The sequence below is a fragment of the Alligator sinensis genome, unplaced genomic scaffold, assembly GCF_000455745.1.
Source record: "Alligator sinensis unplaced genomic scaffold, ASM45574v1 scaffold185_1, whole genome shotgun sequence".
NCBI lineage: Eukaryota > Metazoa > Chordata > Crocodylia > Alligatoridae > Alligator > Alligator sinensis.
The window spans coordinates 268,201-290,961 of NW_005842649.1; the positions used below are offsets into that span (position 1 = coordinate 268,201).

The window sequence follows — 22,761 nt, forward strand, 5'->3', positions numbered from 1 at the left end:
AGAGGGATGCCCATCACATGCCCCACCCGCCAGTCAGCAACAAAGGGCAGGACTGCACACTGGACAGCCATTTGGGGCAATCAATGGTGAAGGGCGGGGCTACACAACAAAAAAATCTTTGGTGAATCAGCAGTGAGGGGTGGAGCCACCTGGCCTCTCAGCGAACCAGAGGTGTTGGGGGGCGGGGAGAAAGCCCATGAAAATGGTGCCCAGCCTCATGATCAGTCCGCAAAGTTGACCTCCTGCCTCCTTGATTTTGGTAGGTCCCCATATATAATCTTGATTATAGATTTTAAATGGAATTTAATATAAACTTGTATTAAAAAGTGAGTAAATAGAACTCTGACAAGTGAGGAAGTACCTGTTACGTAAAGGAGCACAATTTCTCTTTGATGGATGTAAGTCTTAATTTTTAATGGAATTGTTGTAAAGCAAACACAAACAAAAACAATTGCATTTCTTTTAAAAGCGATTTGCAAATACTTGGGAGTTGGGAGAAAGGAGTGGAAATCTAACACTTCCAAGTTTCATTGAAATGTTTCTCCTGTCCTCGCTATCTGGGACAGTCAGCACATAAGATAATTTACTTATGTACCTTTTCCATTTAGACCCCAGCACAAAAAGGTGATATTGTCATGTAGCCATTGCAATTGGAGAAAAATGTCCCTTTTATTAAACAATATTTTATATATATTATTTAATAAATAGAACTGTTTAATAGGCGGCGAGTGTGGAGGTTTTTATTAAGGTGAGGGAATGCAGTTTGATCCAAGTTGAGATCTTGCTGCCTGTTGCAATGTGTTTCAACAGTGGATTGGAACCTGTGTAACTGGATTTCAGGTTCTGGAGTAGAAGCATAAGGAATGCTCCATGATAGTTATGCTAAGTACTATTTATATTAAGTGGAATGTTTTGCTATAATTTAATTTGCTGCATCTTTTCAAAGTGTCTGAGAGACCTAACACCATCTCTTGAGAGAGATTCCATAGGGCCTTGTTTATAAAACAACATATACAAGGCTCTCCCTAAAACCTGGAATTAATTTTGAACTTGTGCCAATAAGTGACAGATAAATACACAGTAAACAAGATAATCTAGAAAACTGATTTAAAGATTATTGACTGTTGAATTTGAATTAAGTTATTTCCTTAAAAGTATGTGTTGGATGTCCCAAATGAAAAGAGCAGTGCTGTTTTAGCAACTGGTAATGTGTACTTAATTTTTGTGTTTGTTTTTTTTTCAAGTCCTGGAGTGCTGCATCCTTTTTACTCCATCTTGATGTGACATCCTAGCAAATCCTCTGTTGTTGACATCACACCCACCTTTCAGGAGTGCTGGAGACTGGCAGTTGATAATGGGGTAAGGTAAGTCCCGTTTTTTCCCCCCCTTTATTGATCAATTGTAAAGTTTATTATTTTATTTTATATCTAAAAAGGTATAAAATAAGAATATTAAACTTTCTGAAAATTTCTAGTACTGGAAAAGAATGGGACTTACTCTTATAAGCATCTGTTTTGCTCCCATACTAAGCTACAGTGGGTGTGATGTCCCCAGTGAAGTATGTGCAAGAGAGCCACCTTTGAACCTGCAAGAAGGGGTAAAGGATGCAAGTTTAACTTATGAAGGTATTGAAGTGCTCTTCTCAGTTCATGGGACATTTCAGTACCTGCTGCTAAAGCTTCTTTCTAGATTCTGCATATCACTTTTAAAATACTCTGTATTATTTATAATACAATTATATTCTATTATTTTAATAATATACAATATTATAATCCACTTGTATTCTCTCAATGGATTTTTAATCTTTTTAAAGATTACAAATATTTTTAATCTTTTTAATTTAACATTTAAAGCTAAATTAATCAAACTCTATTTTCTGGTAATTATCATGAATCTACATATTTGTTCCCATTTCAAATGCGCTATAAAGTCTTGGTATTTTCATGGAATTTAACTGTATACCTCCTGACCCATATTTCCTTATTCCTACAATGACACAAATAAGCAAATTGTGCAAAATGGCAGATGCTTAGAGGATGCTGTCATAATTACTGGCTTTGTCTTCAGTTTATCTATAAAATGGGTTTAATGCTTGCCTCTATCTAACATGACCTATAGGGGTGATTCTCAGCTGATATAAACTGCCAGTGTGGCTCTGAAGCCGAAGTGTGATAATTCTGATCATTTACACTCACCCCTGTAAAGTACTAAAGTTCTTTGGACTCCTAGGATGAAATGTTATTCATAAGTAAAGCTATCTGTAGTATAGTACACTGTAGTTTTAAAAATGTTCCCTTGATCAAAAGGTAATTAGATGCATCTGCTGTCTGTTTTATATAACAAAGGCAAATGCAATAGTAGTTGGTAAACTAACCTGCTGTTCTCATTAGAGGTATGACCATTTGAGGTTTGCTTTTGCAAGCTTCAGACATGAAGAATTCTTATTGGTTTAAGGAGTGATGTTTATGCATTAGATTTCAGGACTGACTTACATAATACTTGCAATATGAATATATATTTTTTAGGATAAAAATTTTGAACTGTGCAGGCAGGCAATTTACTATCAATGTGTATTTTGATGGTTGTTTTAATGGCTTTGAAAATTTTCTCTATATTTAAAAAAGTGCTTTGGATGCTTCAAATAAAACATTTTCTTAAGTCTTAGGGTGTCAGCTTTGATTTTTACAGGGAAAAACAACATTGAAATATTTGAGGTGTTACATTATTTTCATCCTTTTAATTGTTGTCCAGCCTGAGACCTGGTATTGGTGGACTACCTTTTAAATATGATGTGTTTCAAAATAAAAGAGAATTTTATTTAACTCTACCATCCTAAGAATTATATTATGTGCATATGGTTCCTTGCTGTGTTAGCTAAGTTAATTTCTGGTCCTTTTTTTGTTAATTTCTGGTCCCTCTCCTTCTCTTCCCCATTGCAGAAATAGAGAAGTGTTTGTCTTTAATATTTATGTATCTGCTTAGAAAAGGGGTGTCAAACTCATCCAGACCAGTTGGTGTGAGGCCAGTCCGAGGCCCAGATTGGACCCATGGACCCCCTCCATAGCCCCAAACATACCAGATCCAGTGGCTGCTCTAGCCAGTTTAGGACCCATACATGCTGTGTGCAACATGGATCCTGGAGCAGCCAGACAGCGTGCCATATATGGTGCAGTCCAGCCAGTGTGGCAGCCATGCTGCGTGAGCCAGCTGCCTCAGCAGGCTGTGCCTAGCCTGACAGCTTCAGGACTTCGCTGCATGCATCACCTGCTACAGCACCCATGCTGCATGTGGTGCTTACGAACACTGCATGCAGCATGAGTCCCATACCAGCTGGAGTAGATGCTGCTTGCAGCACACATCCCAGAGTGGGACCTGCGTCAGGCACAGTCCAGCCAGGGTAGCCACGATGTGCAGCATAGCTGTTGCTCTGGCTGAATTGTGCCATATGCAGTGCATGGTCCAACTGCTCCACAATTCACATAGCATGCAGTGTGGGTCTCAGACCAGCTGGAGCAGCCACCAGAGTATGCAACAGTAGTAGGGGAAATGGGAGAGGATCCTCATGCCTGATTTGGCCCTCCAGGCCTTATGTTTGACATCCCTGGTTTAGAAGATGGTGGTGATTAGAAGCATCTCTCTGCTGTGTACAGACCTAACATAGAATAATTAACAACCCTGTTTAACATGATTTTGTAGATTGGACCTCATTTTAATATGTGGATGCATAAGTTGAGTGCAAAACCATGTAAAAGTATATCAGTGCCATTTACATGCCCATTGCACGAGAGTACAAATTCATGTAACTGTATATTATGAAGTATTTTCCAATTTTTTTCTATTAATCTATGAGTAGTATTGGTTATCTTCATGTTGGTTAATGGTTAAAATCACTTAAGTGCATAGCAGCTTTCAAACCTTGCTCTCTATTTTGTAATGTAATTGTATTCTGTTTGCATATTGACTTGAGAAAGCTGTAGAGAAGAATCAATTGTCAAAGGGCTGCTATTTGAATCCTTGAAAACTGGAGCTAGTCAGGGCTGCTAATAGCACACAACTAACAACGATTGAGGTAGGTTATTCTGTACTTAATGCACATTGTTACATTAAGTTCAGGTCAGCGTATAGCCCTTTTTTTTTTTTTTTTTTTTTTTTTTTTTAGTCCTATAAGTGTGCACTTGCATGGAGTACATTGTATACCTGTTTAAAAAGGGACAGCAGGCATAGCCTGCTACTAATTGTTTCAGATTTACTTTAATGAGACTAGTGTTGAGCTGCTGGCTTTTTCAATTTTTCAACTGCAGGATTGGGGGTTGAGATTAAAGGACGGAAAATTAAATATAATTTGTTTGGGATTTCGGCCAGCATTTTGGCTTGGAAGATGACATCAGAGTCCCATTTGGCTGATTTGATAGTGTTGCTAAGGATTTGATGTCACAGAACTGTGTGCTACAAAATCATTTGTCCAGCCCTTTTGGCACTAAAACAACAGGAACAACAAGAGGATTTGGTCATAATTAGCTAGGAATTTAGGCAAACCTGCAAAATTCATTTAATCTTCCCACACAAATTAAGCTTGAAATGCCACAGCATTTCAGGGACATTTGACCATCCATGCAAGTGCTATTCTTTGTGGAAATGCTGGCATTAATCAAGAGCTTGCATATTCTTAATCAGTAGGGGCTGTGTTTACCATGAAATCCAAAAACTGGGTAAATTAAAAAAAAAAAATTGGCCATCTGGAATTAGGTTTTCTTCTTGCTCATTAAGAATACTTGTGAAAGTTTTGGCCTCATGCCTTCATCTTTGTTTTATTTTTATTCTTTAGTATACACAGTGTAGAAGCTATGAGATCAGAATAGAATGTAAATTGTTTCAAATACTGGTATAAAACCACCAGTTTAGATCATGCCAATTAATCTTTTGTTAATTAATACAAAGATATGTAATCTGTGCATAGCTTAGTATTTCTTCCCTCCTATCTGTATTTTTATTTAAATTTTCATGTGTCCAGCACATGACCTTCCTTTGTCTTTTAGAAGTTAAGAAAACAAAACAGACTACATTTACATTTCTTGAGATGGGCGGTAGTCTGAAAGAAAGGAAGTGACATACTTGCATGGAAATATGAAATATGGCAGTTTCAAATTTGTCACCACCTTAGACAGTGTTTGATTACATAGTCAGTCTGTTCTGGTGTGCATTTAGTCTGTCATTTTAGTGTTGTCTAAATGATGGATTGCAGTCATTGCTTCTGTTTGTCCGGTAGGAGGAGTACTATTACTACTAGAACTGAAGAACTACTAGATTTAGCAATGAAAATAGTGTTGACTTGCAAAAAGGATGTTGGCAGGAAATGTCCTATAATTCAAGTAAGGCGGTGATTGAATTCCTTACCTAGCTCTGTTTAATTTTTTTCCAGAAGTTACCAGCCTTGGGAGTTTCTTAGTTTTGTATCTTCTATACAGTATATCATTCAAACTAACAGCTCCAATGTCTCTGGGAAAATTTGCAACCTCAAATATGGCTTGTACAGAAGATTAAAAACCATCTTCCTCATTCTTGGTTTATACTTGTATAGCTATTCCATGAAAAACCCTCACATTGACACTAGGAAAAAATGTCCTTTTAGTGTTAATTTTATTCCATTTGGGGAACTGGTTTAAAGAACACCAGTCAAAGAAGTTCTGGACTAGTATATGTTATATCTTGAGTAGGCAGGCTGCTGGTAAACCCTCTTATGCATAGATAAATCCTCTAGTAAAATCTTTCAAACATTAAGTTTGCTAAAGGAAAAGGTTTGTATTTTAAAAGGCCCTACCTTTACTACTTTTTGTCTCTTTTCTCCTTTGTCTCTTGTAGTGCTTAGTGGTTATAAAGAGGATTATTTTAGTGGCATAGTAGAATCTGTCTAACATCTCAGTATACAGTATATACTTTGGAAACAGTGAAATACATCATTCCACATAATACCTTTGTTTTTAAAGTGAGCAGGGAAAGTTTTAGTGAACTGCATGCATTGAACTAGAGCACAGTTTTTTGGTTTTTCCCTGTCTGTAAAATGGAGATAGTGATACAGAACTCTTTTGTCAAGTGTTCTGAGATCTACTGATTAAAACACACTGTGTAAGAGTGTGTTGATTTTATTATCTAATCACTTGAGCCTTGGTTTTCCTTATCAACAAAAAGGCCATTAAATTACTTTTCTAGAAGTTAAAAGGTGGTGGGAGAAGGGTTGTGAAAACAGTTTATAAATCATGGTGACACCAGGCTGTATAAGACTGAAAAACAGGATGTATATATCATGACTGAATCTCCCAAAGCTTTTTTTTGGGGGGGCGGGATTAAAAAAAAAAATTCCAATAGGCTTTTTGATATGATAGGTTATCTACTTCTTCTAATTCTTCAATATTACTTATGCATGGTTATTTTGGAAAAAAGAGGTATTAATCTGCAGCCAAATGTTTAATGAAAGTATTTTTTAGTGTCATAATAGAAATCTACAGGATGCAAGACTGCCATATAATTGAATGTGCACTATATGTTCCACCAAGCAAGCTGACCTTTTGCAGGACAATTTTGCTGTCTACTTGCGACTTCAGATCTCTCTCCTACTACTTCACAGCCTAAGCAAGAAAAGGAAAGTGAGTCAGCTGAAGATCAGGTTCTGCCCCTGCTCTGTGCAGCCAGAGCTCTAGAATTGGCCTGTCCGACTTCCAAGCCCCCAAGACGACATGTTTGAGGGGATACTCTGCATGTTCCCTGTCCTCCAACCCCACAACTGCTGCACTATACACTCCCCTCCACATTGCTGCATTATGCTGCAGCGCGCACAAACTTTGGCAAACTCCTCTCCCCCACCCCCTTCAGTTCACAGCCCATACTCATCCTCAGTTCTCTGTGCTGAGCCACAGTATCTCTTCCCCTGGGGCAATGGCAGGAAGCAGTAGCTAGACAATGGAGGGGGAGGCCAGAGACTCTGGCTCCTGGAGCAATGGAGGGGTGCAGCAGCCAGGTGAGAGCTCAACTTAATGTCTCATGGTCTGCATGCAGCCTGCATGCCTCCAATTAGACAGCACTGCTTAGACAATTTTTTTTCTTCATTCTACATTAAAAAAAATAAGGTGCATTTTATATTCCGGGGCTTGTTTTATGTGAGAAAATATGGTAACTCCATGTATGGAATTCTTACCCAGAGTAAGAGTGACTTATTCCTATTTACTGTAATCTTCTTTTGAAACAAGTACTGCACATTGTGGCGTTTCTTAGGTCTAGCAAACATTTTCTAAGATCTGTTTAGACTAAAGTAAGTGGGAACAAAACACTTGGAGCAAGTGTGTCCTTTCAAAGTCTTTGAAAAAATTATCAAGGCTCACATATCCAAGAGCCCGGCAGGAAAAATTATGCTGAGGGGAAACCAGCACGGGTTCGTAGCAGGTAGATCATGCCTGACTAATCTAGTCTCTTTTTATGACCAGGTTACAAAACGCCTGGACGCAGGAGTAGGGGTTGACGTTGTTTACTTAGACTTCAGGAGGGCCTTCGATACGTTATCCCACACCATACTGGTGAACAAGTTAAGAGGCTGCGACTTGGATGACTACACAGTCTGGTGGGTGGCGAATTGGCTAGAGAGTCGTACCCAGAGAGTCGTAGTGGATGGGTCAGGATCGACCTGGAAGGACGTGGGCAGTGGGGTCCCGTAGGGCTCAGTCCTTGGACCGATACTCTTCAATGTCTTCATCAGCGACTTGGACGAGGGAGTGAAGTGTACTCTGTCCAAGTTTGCGGATGACACAAAACTGGGGAGAAGTGGACATGCCGGAGGGCAGGGAACAACTACAAGCAGACCTGGACAAGTTGGACATATGGGCAGAAAACAACAGAATGGAATTCAACAAGGAGAAATGCAAAGTGCTGCACCTAGGGAGGAAAGATGTCCAGCATACCTACTGCCTAGGAAATGACCTGCTTGGTGACACGGAAGCGGAAAGGGATCTTGGAGTCCTAGTGGACTCCAAGATGAACATGAGTCGTCAGTGTGACGAAGCCATCAGAAAAGCTAATGGCACTTTATCATGCATCAGCAGGTGCATGACGAACAGAACCAAGGAGGTGATAATTCCCCTCAGTCGGGCGCTGGTCAGACTGCAGTTGGAGTACTGCGTGCAATTTTGGGTGCCGCACTTCAAGAGGGATGCGGATAACCTGGAGAGAGTCCAGAGAAGGGCCACTTGTATGGTTCAGGGCTTGCAGGCCAAGCCCTATGAGGAGAGACTGGGGCACCTGGACCTTTTCAGCCTCCGCAAGAGAAGGTTGAGAGGCGACCTTGTGGCTGCCTATAAGTTCATCACGGGGGCACAGAAGGGAATTGGTGAAGTTTTACTCACCAAGGCGCTCCCGGGGGTTACACAAAATAATGGCCACAAGCTAGCAGAGAGCAGATTTAGACTGGACATTAGGAAGAACTTCTTCACAGAGTGGCCAAGGTCTGGAACGGGCTCCCAAGGGAGGTGGTGCTCTCCCCTACCCTGGGGGTCTTCAAGAGGAGGTTGGATATGCATCTAGCTGGGGTCATCTAAACCCAGCACTCTTTCCTGCCTATGCAGGGGGTCGGACTCAATGATCTATTGAGGTCCCTTCCGACCCTAGCATCTATGTATTATGAATGGAATTATTCAGGATAAGATACTGTGTTGTACATTTTCCCTTAATCTGAGTGCTTTTTTTTCAAGTGTAGACAAGTCTCATGTTCTGTTCTAGTTGGAGAGATTTTTTTAATCTTACCATATCTGTGGTTTTGTTCTGTATTCTGTCCAATCCTCTTCTATGTACGACATCCTATCAGAGGCATAATCTATTATCCGAGTGTCTTTAGAACCAAAAATGAATGAGAAAATAAGCATTTGAGATGTCCTCTTAATCTCTTATTCAGGGGAAAAAGTCAGTGTGCATATTTTACTTTTGGTTGGCATATTATTAATTTTTTTGTATGCATTATGTATTGGCAGGAAAGCAAAGCTGTAGAGATGAATATTATGTTTTGGCGATAAATTGTTGAGGTTTGATTTTTGTCATAAGTAGCCTCAGAATGAATCCCACAGTCCTTGGCCAGCACCTGAAAAGGCCTCGTCTTTCCCACAGGTTGCAGAATGTCCATTGTTCCTAACTCTGAAGTAGTTGAGGGTAATCAAGTTTGAAAAGCCTTGAATGAATTTTTGGGCAAGTGGTAACAATTTTATTAAGCCTTTGGAATAAAAAGGGGTGGGTTTTTTTTTCTTTTTTTAAAGTCAGCCTGTCCTGGCAATAATGTCAAGAGAGAGGCCACAGCTGCTTCTTGCTGTTGCCAGCTTTCCTTCTTTTGTTATTCAAGCCATTGCCTCTCTTAGGTCTACAAAGCCTGTATGTTTTCAAGGCAACCACAAGGTCTTGTATAAATCCAACCTTCAAATCCAGCTCCTTCTATTGAGATTGGGTGGATGCCCACTTTGCAGAAAAGAAACATCATGGTAGCTCCTGGAGGTTGGGAAACATTAAGAATCCCTTCTAATACTTACCAATTTTTATCTTGTTTAAGGTGAATCCAAGTCATGCTGTCAGAACTAACCACTGTGTGGTAGTGGTTTACAGCAGGGCTATCTAACTGGCAGCCCTTGAACAGTTAACATGCAGCCCCTGGCTCCCACCTTGTTCCCACTGCACCTTCCTCTGGCTGCAGCAGCAGCCAGGGGCTTGGTGCTCCCTCTTCTTCCCCTGGCTTCTGCTGCCTGATACAGCCCCAAAGGGTGGAGGGGGCATGGCAGTGCAGCACAGCCTGAAGTGTCAGGTGAGCTGGTAGCCTAGAAGAGTGTTTCTCAACCCATGGGTCATGACCCAAAAATGGGTCGCAAGAATATATGAAAGGGTTGCGAACTTTAAATTTTAAAAATGGATCAACAGACTTTTAAAAATGAATTCTCCTTTAAAGGAGAAAAATGTGGGAAACTGTGGCTTTTCCCTTGCAGGCTGGCAGAGTTCCAGCCTGCAAGGGGCTGCTTGAGGACCCCCGTGCCCCACACACTCCCTGCTGCCCCACACACTGGGGGCCTGGGATCTGGGGGTGAGGGCAGTGGGTCGTGAGTGAGGGGCAGTGGGTTGGAAGTGGCCATTGATGTTTACAATGGGTCCTGGTACAAAAAGGCTGAGAACCACTGGCCTAGAGCACTCATACAGCACGGTGCTGCAGGGGAGCCTGGAAGCTTCGGCTGAGGCAGGGTGCTATGCTGTATGGGGCCAGTGGGTGGGGGTTCCCCACCCCGATGTGTGCAGTATGGCAGGGTGTGGGAGCACCTACTCTTGCGCAGTGTAGAGGGGTGGGGAAGTTCCCTTCCTTCCATACATGATGTAGAGTGGTGGGAGAGTACCTGCCTGCACATATGTATGCCATGCAGCCTGGGGTCCCATGGCCCCTGCTGTGTGCAGCCCCTGTTGGTGCAGCCTATGGGGTGTTTGGCCCCACACTGCTTAAAAATTGGACAGCCCTCATTGGCAGGGTTAGAACAAATGAGGTGTATCCTGCAGCTGGCAACAGTTGCTAACAGGAACAAAAGTTATTTTCAAGTTCAGAAGTACCTATGTCCTTTGTGACTGACTGCGGTACTGCCCTATCCAACTGTACAACAGACAGCTCCATGCAGAAGTCTTGCTAGCCTGGTTCAGTGAAGAGTCACAGTACTGTGGTCTGCATCGGGGCTTTTTTTTGTTTGTTTTTTTTCATTGCTGGTATTTTGATGCTGGTGTAAATTAAATTGTGGTAATCTAGTTGGGAGATAATGTTTGTAAGATGAGATGGTCATAATCAACAAGCATAGAACACTGGGCCTAGCTATTCACAGGTGGCAGAAGATAAAGTATGTGATGATCTAAACCAAGTGCACTACCATAGATATCCTGCATTGCAATAACAAGGAAGGGAGCAGCACTTCTTGTTCTTAACACAACTTGTAACAAGCTTACCCCATGAGCAGTCTCCTATTTACAACAAGTGAGCAAAGAAATCATCATTTGGAAATAAATTTTGAAATTGAAGTTTAGCTTCAGAATGGATTGATCACTATTTAAATTGGCAAGCAAAAAATCATGATTTAGAAAAATCACGCTTTGTATTTTTATGTTTGATATTTTCCTATAGAAATAAAGAGTATCATTGGTTAGTACAACTATCAAACCATGTTCCTTTTGCAAGTAAATACAGCATTCATGCTAAATTTGGTGCTATGTTGCTATTTAAGAAATTATATTGTTAATTTATTCAGATGCTTTATATATATATATATAAGAATAGGGAATAATACAGTTATTATTTATTAGATTATTTCTTTAAAAAACTTTTGGTTTGGGCTAAGTTCTATTGGGATAGAAATTGCTTTAATTGTCCAATTTAAAAATAAATGCACCTATGATTTTTAAAAAAAGTAAATTAATCAAAATACATTTCACATTTTAAATTATGTCATTACATCAACAAAATCTGTAGTTAGTGAATTGAACTGATTTGTTCTGTTCATCAGGTTTCTGTTCAGAATTTTAAAACAAGACGATATCAACTTCTTGGTTCATTTTTATCCATAGTTTAGAAGAGGAAAATAAGTTTTATCTTTGAACTAGTCATTGAACTGAAGTAGCTGTGTAAACTGAAATGAAGAAGTTATTTTCTGCACCTGTACAAGCAGCTACTGTTACCAAAAACTAGTTTAACATTTCATTAAACTATGATTCTAGTTGCTTAGCCATTGACTCCCAGCAGTTCAGAGTTTAACTTTTCTTCAAAACTTTGGCAGTATGACTTAAGTAATATTTTTCATTTAGTTTAAATGATAAATAGATCATAGTATGTTTAGGCTATCCCAGTGGTGCTCAAACTTTTGGTCCATGGGCCAAATGAGTGGAACAGGTCCTGTCCCCCTTGTGCTGGGATTGGGCCTTGGGGCCTGGTGCTGCCCCCATCCAGTCCTGTACAGTGGGATAGGATACCAGATCCAGCGCGCAGAACCCAGGGCTCCCCATGGGTACAGAGATTTGCCAGCAACAGAGCAGTGCCACCACTCTCCTGCTGCCAAATTTCCTGACCTGTGGGGAGCCCCATGGGCTGGATGATGTGGCACGGTGGACTGGAGGTTGAGCATCCTTGGGCTTTCAAAAAAGGGAGGAAGGAGGACCCAGGGAACTATAGGCCAGTTAGTCTTACCTCGATCCTGGGTAAGCTTTTTGAGAGAATTATCCTGGTGCATGTCCACGAGGGGCCAGCAGGGGAGGTTATGCTTAGGGGCAACCAACATGGGTTCATTAGAGACAGGTCCTGTCATAACCTTAATCTGAATAGGAAACTTTAGCTCATGTATATGCATTTGTGATGCACAGCTTTGAGAATATAAACCATACCTAATAAACTATGCGTGTCATATACTGACAGGTTAAGTTGTTATATGTCAGTTTACGTAAAGATTTAGGTAGTCTAAAATTAGGCCAGAGTGGATGCTAGGCAGTATTTTAATTAATTGAACAATTATTTTACTTCCAGTTTATAGCAGTGCTGTTTTTAAGGGTCATGCTGTAATTTTATATTTTTAAAAGGAGATTATGTTGAAAAACTGTAATGCACTGTGGCTAAGAGGCAAGATCTAGAAGCGTTATAATGGACAGCATTTTATTTGGTGTATTTTCAAGAACCCATTGTGTGTAGCGTAACCTGTGGCCTGCTTTAATGAAGTTAGATCAGGGTTAAGATAGCTTAGTTTATGGTACTCCCAAACTTTAAATACTGGCTTGAGTTCTTTGGCAATGTCGCCCACCTTTTAAAATGACTACATGTATAGAATATGTTTAGTTTATAATGCATTCAAGTTTAGTGTTTTAAGCATCCATTTAGTAGAACCACACATAGAAGGACAAAATATTGCTTTTATCATACATGTAATAGGTCAGTTTTTATCTGCTGTTTCTGTTTGTTTCAGGGTTCTTTGCTTACTTTTTGAAAAGTAAACAGTTTTGTCTTTTTTCCCCTTTTATTCATAGGATTTCTTTGTATTCAGGCATGAACTTGCCCTGATAAGAATATCTACCTTCATGGGCCTCGTCATTTTAGGTGGAATAAGTGGGCTCTTTTACACTCAACTAATGGGAATTTTCACTGTAAGTATGTGAGTCTTTGACTTTCAGATATTTTTCCATATACTGTACTCAAATATATATTTCTTTTTTCTATTAACATACTGCCCGGGTAGCTTACTGAATTACTTGGATTGTCTGTCTCCTTAGTATGTATGTATAAAATCAGTAAAATATGAGGGTGTGGCTAAAGGAACTGCTCTGTACCCGTAATCCATTTAAAGTTGCGTTTAGTCTAGCAGTGCTCTGTACCAGAGGAACATGGACTGAAAAATTTTGGAAGTAACCTTTGTATAGGAGATTTTTTTTCCCCTAATGTCAGTGAATATTTTTATTGGTCCTGATATAAGAAGGATTACTACTTACTGTATTTACTCGAATATGCGATAACCCCCCCCCTGTAACAGGTCGCCCTTCCCAGCTCCATCTTCCTAGTACTCCGCGCCTTGTGTGGGGCACCCTTGGGTCCTGCTTTAGGGTTCTTGTGTCCCGCCCTGTACTCGCCTGCCACGTCTTGATGGAAATTATGATGATGTTCTTGCGAGCAGGAGGCTGCCTATTGTACTGCCCTGGTGCCAGGGGGTGCTATCTGCGGCTCCGCTTCCTCCCCTACACTGCAGTCTACGCCTCGCTGATGGAATAGACGTTGTCCGGTCTGGGTCTACACCCTCTCTGGCACTTGGGCTTTCCGCGGCTCCGTCTCTCTCCGCGCCTTCTCACTGGCACTTCTCAAAGCACTGCCCTCTCTCAGGGCCTTCTCAGTAAAGCCGCCCTCTCTCAGGGGTTCACCGCAATGCTGCCCCCTTCTCCGGGGCTCACTATGCCCGCACTGGGGCTTCACAGGAACGCCCCCTTCTCTGGGGCTTCTCAACTGCCCCTCTCTGGGGCTGGGGTCTATGTACCCCAAATGCTGCGCCCTCACTGGCACTGGGGCCCCCACACTAGTGTGAGTCCCCTATGAGGCCTCCTCCAACCCCTAATAGCCTCACCCAAGCCACCAGTAACAAACAGTAACACAAACACAGGCCCATAGGCTATAACATAAACAGAAGCCGCCCAGCTATAATCACGCATGAGCCTACCGGAGATTCTTCATCCCGCAGCAGTGCCAGACATTGCTCCCTCATCAGGCTTCTCTTCTCTTCCACAGCAGAGAGCTCCTTCTTCCTGGGCTGCTGGCAGGGAACTCCCCCTGGCCTCAGCCCCCAGGGTTTATAAGGGAGCCAGGCCCTGCCCGTTTCAATCAGCTGACCGCTGGCAGGTGCAATCTCTTGCTGGCTCCAGTTGCCCTGGCAACCCACAGCTGGACTCCTTACTCATTGCTAGGGCTCTTTCCCCAGCAGTCTCCCCTCTTTAGGAGCAGAGCACCTCCGTGCTCTGTGATACCCCCCAGTCATTAGATTCTATATATGGAAAATTTTCCAGGGAGAGTGTCAGGTGGCCCCCTTGCCCTCTTAAATTTGTTCCCTGCCACTCCCTGCACTCTCCTCCAGTCTCTGCCTCCTCCCCCAAACGACCTGTCTCTGCTTCTTTTCCCCTACGCTCCCCCAGTCTCTGCTTCTTCTCCCCCCCCCCACCAGTCGCTCTCCAGTTTCTGCCTCTTCCATCTGCCTCATCCCCTGTTCCATCCAGATGCTGTTTGGGCTGCTGTGTCCCAGAGCATAGCACATGGAAGCTCAGCCCTTGTCTGGCCATGCAGCAGTGTTGGCACTGCTGATTGGCCAGGCAGAGGAAGGAGTTCCTGCACGCTCCGTGCCTGGGAGAGACCGAGCCAGAGCTGAGCTGCACCCGACGGGAGGAAAGGGGGTGGGGGTGGGGTAGAAGCTGCAGAGGAGAAGCAGAGTGGGGGCAGGAGGCTGCTGTGGGGCTGACTGGCCCCAACCCAGGCTCAGGGCCAGTCTCAGACCCGCAGCAGCTACCTGCTCCCGCCTCTGCTTCACATGCAAATATAAGATGAGGGAGCTTGTATTTGAGTAAATGCAATTTTTTTTAATAAAACTTTTGATCCACAGTGAGGTACCAGCTATGTAAATGCCTTTCATTCTTTTGAATTTTACTATATTCTTTACTTCAGTTACACTTTATGGCAGTTAAGAAAATGTAAAAATTAGCCTATAGGACTTAAGTGTTTAATGAAAGTATTTATTTTAATTTTTTCATCAGTTACTAAACTTGTAGAGCCTCCGTAATGTTAATCTCAAAGTAAATATATTTAAAGGTTCGGAAAAAACGTTTAAAATCTGCTATAAGGGAACTCTTTGAAATGAAAATGAATGAACATTGAATTGTATACTTCATAAGTAACTAAGTTTTATTGCTGCAACATGGTACATCTTATTTTAGAAATTAACGGTTACAGATGGACTTTACAATTTACCTTTGGAGCTCTTTTAGTTTTCTAAAGTATTCCAGTATTCAGATTAAGTGCATGTTAATTAAGTTATGTATGTGTAGCTTACTACGCAGTTTTGCCTGTAGAACATTTATTACTGGAACAAGATGAGAAGATGGAAAGAATTCAAAGTGACATTCACATCCCAGAATGAGTTGCAGGGGCTGTACTTAGATTTTGCATCATGGGTGGGGTTTCCTAATACTAAACTTGTTGCATACTCAAAAGACGTGTGTCCAAATGATATAATTACTTAATGTGTCATAACTGGTGGGGTACTGCACAGTTTGTGATCCTGTTTGAAATGGAGTCACATTTCACCTTGATGTTATTGCATGCAAATGGTTGTGTCACTGTCTATGTTGCATATTATTTTGTCCCTTCTCCAGCTGTCCTCCTACACTGGTTTGTCCCCTGCCTGGACTGGCTAGTCTTGTTTTCATGTGTGCCCTCTACTGATTGTGGGTTGTGCTGACCTGACACCTGTCACTTTCCTGCTTAACTACCAGCATGCAACCGTGTTTGGTATACTTGCGTTTGCATGCTCCTGGAATCAGTATAGCTGGCATTTATTTTAGGTCTGTTCAGTACTTTGTAATGTGTCCAGATGGAGATGTAGAGAGGTCCCGGATCTTCCTCTGGGGAGAAGTAAAAGTTCAGGAAGTCTAGACATTGCAGCCTGGACATATTTGAAGCTGTCACTAAAGGGATGGAGAAGCAGGGTCACAATTAGGAAGTCAAGCTGTGCCACATTAAAGCAAAGGATATGAAATTTTCATACAAGAAATCAGAGGAGAAAAACTGGACCTCCAACAGTGCTCAAGCCACCTGTCCATTTTATGAGGAGCTGGACAGGATTTTGGCATGGGTTGAAAGTGTTGACTTGCATTTTGTCTCAGCTGCTGCTTATGCACATGAAGGAGGTGAGAATTCTGTGACTGATGGTGACTTTATGAATGACAATATACATGAAAGCTGTGAGCTCTTTGACTTGCAAGATGCCAACTAAGACCTCTTAGATGCAGACACGGACACTGTGCACTCCATCTTGTAACCAACAAGATTTCTAGCCCTGTAAACACCCACTTGCCTCCAGCACCACTGCAGAGATTGTAAACATCTCTTCTGCCATTTTTCTTTGTTGTAAGTCAGCACTCAGCAGCCTTTTCAGATGCAGGCTAAAATGACCCAGCTCAGGACAGAGGTGAATTGGGTAGGCATTAGACCTAATAGTCATCCCTGCTTTTTTCTCTACCATAGCTCAGGGAAAGTGCCCGCCACTGCTGCTTTCCCTGCCACTGTATAAAGGAAGCTCCATGTCCGTGGTTTGAATCCAGTGGCTCCAGCCCACAAGTTGTAGGTTGCCAATCCTTGTTGTATTATATCCTATAATATATAGCTGGCATTGTTTCAAGCTTGATACCAGCACGTTGTGCAGGAATGAGCTGGTAGCCTTTCTGACTTCTATCCTACTTGTCTGAGTTGTACCTCCCCTTACACATGCTTAGAATGGTGACTGCTGTAGTTGGTGAGAATTTACTGTCTAAATTTTAGCTGGTAGCCTGCTTTCCCAGTGATGCCTAATTTTCAAGTGAAGTCCATACCAGATTTTATGGTATGGTATAAAACTGTATTCATGAAGAGTAGAATGTGCCATAACAGTATGTATTAGGGCTGTGCAAAATTTCGCCCTCTTCCCTAGCAGACATGAGGCTTCTGCTGCTAGTGGCAGCAAGGAGGTGGGAGCAGTGTCTGCACCTGCCCTACCTCCACTAACACCAGCAATAATAATAACCCCCAGCACCACCAATATGACAGTCTCCTCCACCCCAGTTTCAGTTCCCAGCCTGAGCCTTCCAGTGCCAGAGGAGGAGCTAGAACTGGAACTAGGGGAGCTCAGGGCCATAGCCAGGAAAAGTTCTGGGGGAAGAAGGGAAATTGGAGTTTCTGCTCCACACCCCTCAAAAGTTCCCCTAGAGCCAGGTCTCCTTCTCTGGAAGGCACTGCGGAGGAGGTTGTAGGGGCAGGTGACTCAGCTTCCCCTGTTGTTGTGCCTCTGCCTGCTGAGGAGGGGGATAAGGCAGGACCCACACCTGCACCCCAGAAGCAAAGGGGTAGTATAGTGTGAGATCATTTTGAAGTGGCAGATGATCCCAGGTATGCTATCTGCCTGCACTATCAATACAAGACCAGCCAGGGCAAGGTTGAGAAACATTTCAACAGCACAGGGATGCTGATGCATATCAGGAGGCACCACCTCCTTGTCCTTGCTCCTCCTCAGCTTGGCACCAGTGAGAGCGCACACAAAGGGAAGCCCCCCTCTTGCTTCAAAGCCTCCGTCCCCCAGAAGCCGAGGCAGGTCACCCTGGACCAGTGGGGGAAAGGCAGGGACAAAAGGGGGCATTCCCAAGGCGAGCGAGGTCACCCAGAGCATTGAGAAGATGCTTGCTCTGGATGGCCAGCCCTTCTCCTTAGTAGAGTGGGCAGGGTTCAGGCGGCTCATGGTCGCATCATACTGCATGCCTGCATGCACCACCTTCAACAGGACGGTGGTGCCCTCCCTGTATAAGGCATGCAGGGAATACTTGAGGGAGGAGCTGCACGAGGCAGGTCCACAGGTGGTCATATACTTTACCTTGGACATCTGGAGCAGCCTGGGTGGACATCATACCTACCTCTCCCTCACAGACACTAGCGTGATCAGTCAAGCTTTCAGTGGGCTCTCCTTCAAGTGGAGGTGATGGATGAGTCCCACACAGCAACGGAGATCATGGGAGCCATGAACTGCATGGTGCAGGGGTGGCTCGTTGGGCCGGGCAAGCTCACCTGTGGGTTCATGGTCACCAACAATGGAACCAATCTGGTCAAGGCGGTATGTGATGCCAACTTTGTTGACATCCACTGTGGCACACGAGTTCCACCTTGTAGTCAGGGACATCTTGGAGGGGGACAGGGCTGCTGGTGATGGCACTGTCACAACCAGCCAGCTCATTTCAGAATGCAGGAAGATGGTGGGCTGTTTTCATGGGAGCAAGATGCTGCGGGACAAACAGGCAGAGATGAGCATCCCACAGCACAAAATCATGCAGGATGTGGAGATTTGGTGGAACTTGACATACATGATGCTTGAAAGCCTGGTCAAGGAACAGAAGACCATCCATGAGATGGCCTTGGTTGGGAAGATTGGGATCAGCAACCCACTTAACAGAACTGAGTGGAATACCACCTCCCAGATCTTGGTGGTCCTCAAGCCATTCGTCGAAGCTACCGAGAGCCTCAGTGTTGGCAATGCCCTCCTTAGCCAGGTGATCCCCATAGTGAGGGAGCTTCAGAACCCAATGGAGAAGTTCCAGGGGTTCACTGTTCCTGGCTGGGGCAAGCTGCTGTCACCAGAGGTGCAGGCACTGAAGGTGAAGCGACTGAAGGAGGGCATCAAGAAACAGTTGGGTCTGTTGCGGTCCAGTACAGTCCACATGCTGGTGGCCATGTGCGAACTGAGGATAAAGGGGAACATGTGCGCCAGCAAAACCCTGCATCGCTGGATGGAAGTGCTAGTGAACAGAGTCAGGGAGGCAGAAGGGCAGAGGTGGAAGAGGGGGAACCACTGTCCCATGCCAGCACTCCATCCACCAGCCAGTCTCCTCCACCACAGGTGCTGCCAGCATGGGCCAAGGGCATGGCTTCCATATTGGGATCCAGAGGCACCAGACCCCAGCATCAGGCAGGTAGTGCCAAGGCCTTGGTGGCTACCTATCTCACTGAGAATGTGGAGCCACTGCTCTGTGACCCCTTGGCCTACTGGGCAAGCTGCAGCCACATGTGGCAGGATCTTGCCACAGTTGCCCGGGAACACCTGTGCTGTCCACTGCCCGGTGTTCTGAGTGAGAGGGTGTTCAGCATTGCTGGGGATGTTGTAACAACCTACCGCACCTCCTTGGATCCTGGATTGGTGGAGCAGCTGCTGTTCCTGAAGGTGAACCTCTCGCTGCTGGGGTTCCCCAAGCTCCACGTGCAGATGGAGTGAGTGCCACCCTCCTCACTCCATCTGCACCTATTTCCTTTAAAAAAAAAATTTTTTTTTTAAAAACCATTTAATGCCCCACTCAGAGCTGGAGGGAGCACTCACTGTATCATGAGCCAGCAGGGGAAGAATGTTTCCCTGCTGAGCTCCCGTGCCAGGATGAACTTGGAGGTATGGACTAGGGCTATGGGGAAGGAGGTCCTGGGCATGACCTAAAACTGCATCCTGCCAGGGTTGGGAGGCCTGATGGGACTGCCGGTGACAGGTCCCAAGAAATGCCAGGACCACAAGCCTCTCTGGTGAAAGGTGGGTAGGAGGCATCTTATAACCTCTAGCCACCACACGTATGCACAGTCCTGGCTAGGGAATGCCCAGACCTTTAAGATCTTTGAGAGGCCTGAGGCTTGCTGGTTGCATGTAGCAGTGGTACAGAGCTGTGGAACAGATGTCACCCCTAGATATTGGGCACCTAAATGCTTAGCTTGAAAGCTTAGCAAGCTTTTGGGTTTAAAACCCTTTGTCAGGCTGAGGAAGCATCTACCATTGGTGTATGTGCTCTTCCTGGATGGAAGGAATAATAAAGAAGCCAGAGACTGGTATGCAATGCAGGCAAGAAGACCAGTCAGTGAAAATGTAAATTGAGATATCAGGGGTGAGGGACAGGCTGGGAAGGGAAGTGGGGAAAGTGGGATTTAGCAGGTAAAAGTGGAGAGGTTCCTGGGGAATCAGATGTTGGGTAAATTCCCTTTGAGGATCAGGCCTGAGGAATTGGAGACAGAGTGACTTTCTTGTGAGAAATGTGCCCTCACAGGTAGTCGGGTATTCTTGTCTGTAATAGATTTCCGGTGTGCATTCGTTCTGGTGCACAGTTGTTCCTTGGTGTCTCCTACATGTTTTCCATCAGAGCATTTGGTGTACTGGATGAGATATATAATGTTTCTGTAGGTGCAGCTGTAAGACCCAGGACTGGTGATGGTTCTGTTGCGCGGTGTAGTAATTGTGGGGACACTAGAAATATGTTGGCAGGTTTTGCATTTCTTGTTATGGTATGGTCTGGATCCATTTGGTGTGTTTTGGGTTGTAGGAAGTTTGCTTCTGGTGAAGAGGTTAGCAAGGTTCCGTGCTTGTTTGAATTTACAAACCACTTTTCACAGACGAGCCTATGAACTTCAGTTCATCAACTTCCTGGATACAAAAACTTATGGACTTAATATAGACATTGGATTTATGACAAACTATTACCTGCCTGGCATCTGACTCCCCAGGTACCTCTGCACTTTTACCTGCTACATCCCCTTTTCTCCCCCACCCCCTTCCAACCTGTCTCTCACCCCCTGACACCTCAGTTTACATTTTCATTGACTGGCTTTCTTGCTTGCATTGCATGCCAACCTCTGGCTTCTTTACTTTTCTTTCCATCCAGGAAGAGCACAAACCAACTGCAGATGCTTCCTTAGCCTGATGAAGGGTTTTTAAACCCAAAAGCTTGCTAAGATATATTTCTCCAACTATTCAGTTGGTCTAATAAAAGATATCAGAGGTACCCTTGACTAGTTCATGCTGGAGCCAGGACGCAAAGTGGGATCAGAGGTCCAGGGGCCCACCGTGAGGAATGCCCAGAGCAAGAGGCTTAGGATTCCAACTGGCCTGAAGGCAGGGCCAGGGCCTAAGGGGGAGCCAGAGGTCCCAGAGAGGGGACCACAACTGAAGGGGGTGAAGGATGCAATCTACAAGGCATGAGCCACAGTGTAGGAGAGGTACAGAGCTGCGGCATGGATGTCACCCCAAGACACCTAAATGGGCAGCCTCCTGCCTGGGAAACATCTGAACCAGTTTTCCATCAAGGCATGGCAGGAAAAGAGGGGCGGGTGGTTGGCTCAGAAACAGGTGTGCGGACGGAGATGTAACCGGCACCAGGAAGGCCCCCTGTTACAGGCTACCATCCCTGCTGGTTTCATCCCGCTTTGCCTACACACACACACCGGTCACGAGTTTTCCTTTGAACAGTTTGCGGTGCAGCTTCACAGAAACACCTGCACCTATCTCCTTGAAACCTGGCAGGCTTCATGGCCTCAGAAGGGGCTACCATGCGTGCTGTTTTCATTTTGCTCTGCCTTAACACACACACACGTGACACAAGCTTTGCTTTGAACAGTTTGCGGTGCAGTTTCACAAAAATCCCTACACCCATCTCCTTGACACTTTGCAGGCTTCGTGCCCTCAGAAGGGGCTACTATCCCTGCAATTTTCATCCGAAAGAGGCAAGAAATGACAAAGTTATAGGCATTTTAGTGTTTCCACATTTTAGCCTATGGCCGAATCACCAAAACAGCATCCAAACTCTGAAACGGATTCGGCCAAATCGAAATGGAACAGTGATCCAAAACACTGAAACGTGTAACTGTCCCTCCGAAATTGCTGAATCTGAAACGAAACATAGCCGTTTCGCACAGCCCTAGTATATATAGTGTGTTGCTCACACAAAAGGCTATTTCACTGTTGGGTTTTTTCCTTGTTACCAAACTGTGATAAAAATAAAACCCCAGAGGGGAACTCACCTGGGGTTGGAGATGCACGGAGCCAACGTGAGACCATGCCGAGCTGAGAGCAGTGGGTGTGGAGACACGGCAAGAGGAAATGCCATGACAGAAGGAAAAAAAAATATCAAAGAAACAGCTGAGCCAGGAGGAGCTGGGGTCGGGCTCCTGTGCCGGCATGGTCGTGCTCCATGGCCACTTGCCGGCGCCAATTTGTCGGCGGCCCATGGAACCGGGGATAAAAATTCCGATGAGCAGGAAGCCCGGGGGACCGGAAGTGAATTTCCCTGCGGGCACTCGCCATCCCAGGGCAGAGTCATGTCCAACAGAGGGCAAATGGTGGCAGCCCCGAGAGGGAGTTTTGACGGAGAGTGTAAGCCCAGAAGGGGGCAACATTACTTACCAGAAGGAGATCCGTAGATTCCGGACATCTTCTAGGAAAACTGGGCTGTCATGGAGCCTGCGGAGAGAAAGAGAGACAGCTGTACACGCCACAATGACGACAAGCCAAAAGAATTGAGACTGATACCAGGAGACGAGGTAACTTGAGGATGGACAGAAGCTAAATCAGTCCCACTGAGGCAAGTGCAGAGTGAGGCGAACTGATGTCCATCCGCAGCTTACCAGTTCGAACGCCCAAGACGTGTACCAAGGCCATGACCAAACCC

The 22,761-nt window shown here is 44.3% G+C and overlaps 1 protein-coding gene across 14 annotated transcripts in view; it reads left to right on the forward strand.

The window, feature by feature from the left end:
* The window catches only part of ZDHHC21 (zinc finger DHHC-type containing 21), an 81,504-nt gene that overhangs the window by 21,863 nt on the left and 36,880 nt on the right, over positions 1-22,761 (forward strand). For 13 of the 14 annotated variants that reach the window (XR_003096235.1, XR_003096236.1, XM_006033660.3 and 10 more), the window contains one exon: positions 13,051-13,167. Coding sequence is in view for 12 of the 14 variants with exons in the window: in XM_006033660.3 (XP_006033722.1) it covers positions 13,051-13,167 (117 nt within the window). In the remaining 2 variants the exon portion in view is untranslated. Of the gene's footprint in view, positions 1-13,050; positions 13,176-22,761 lie in introns of all 14 variants that reach the window. The other variant, XM_025215545.1, reaches the window with a different exon arrangement.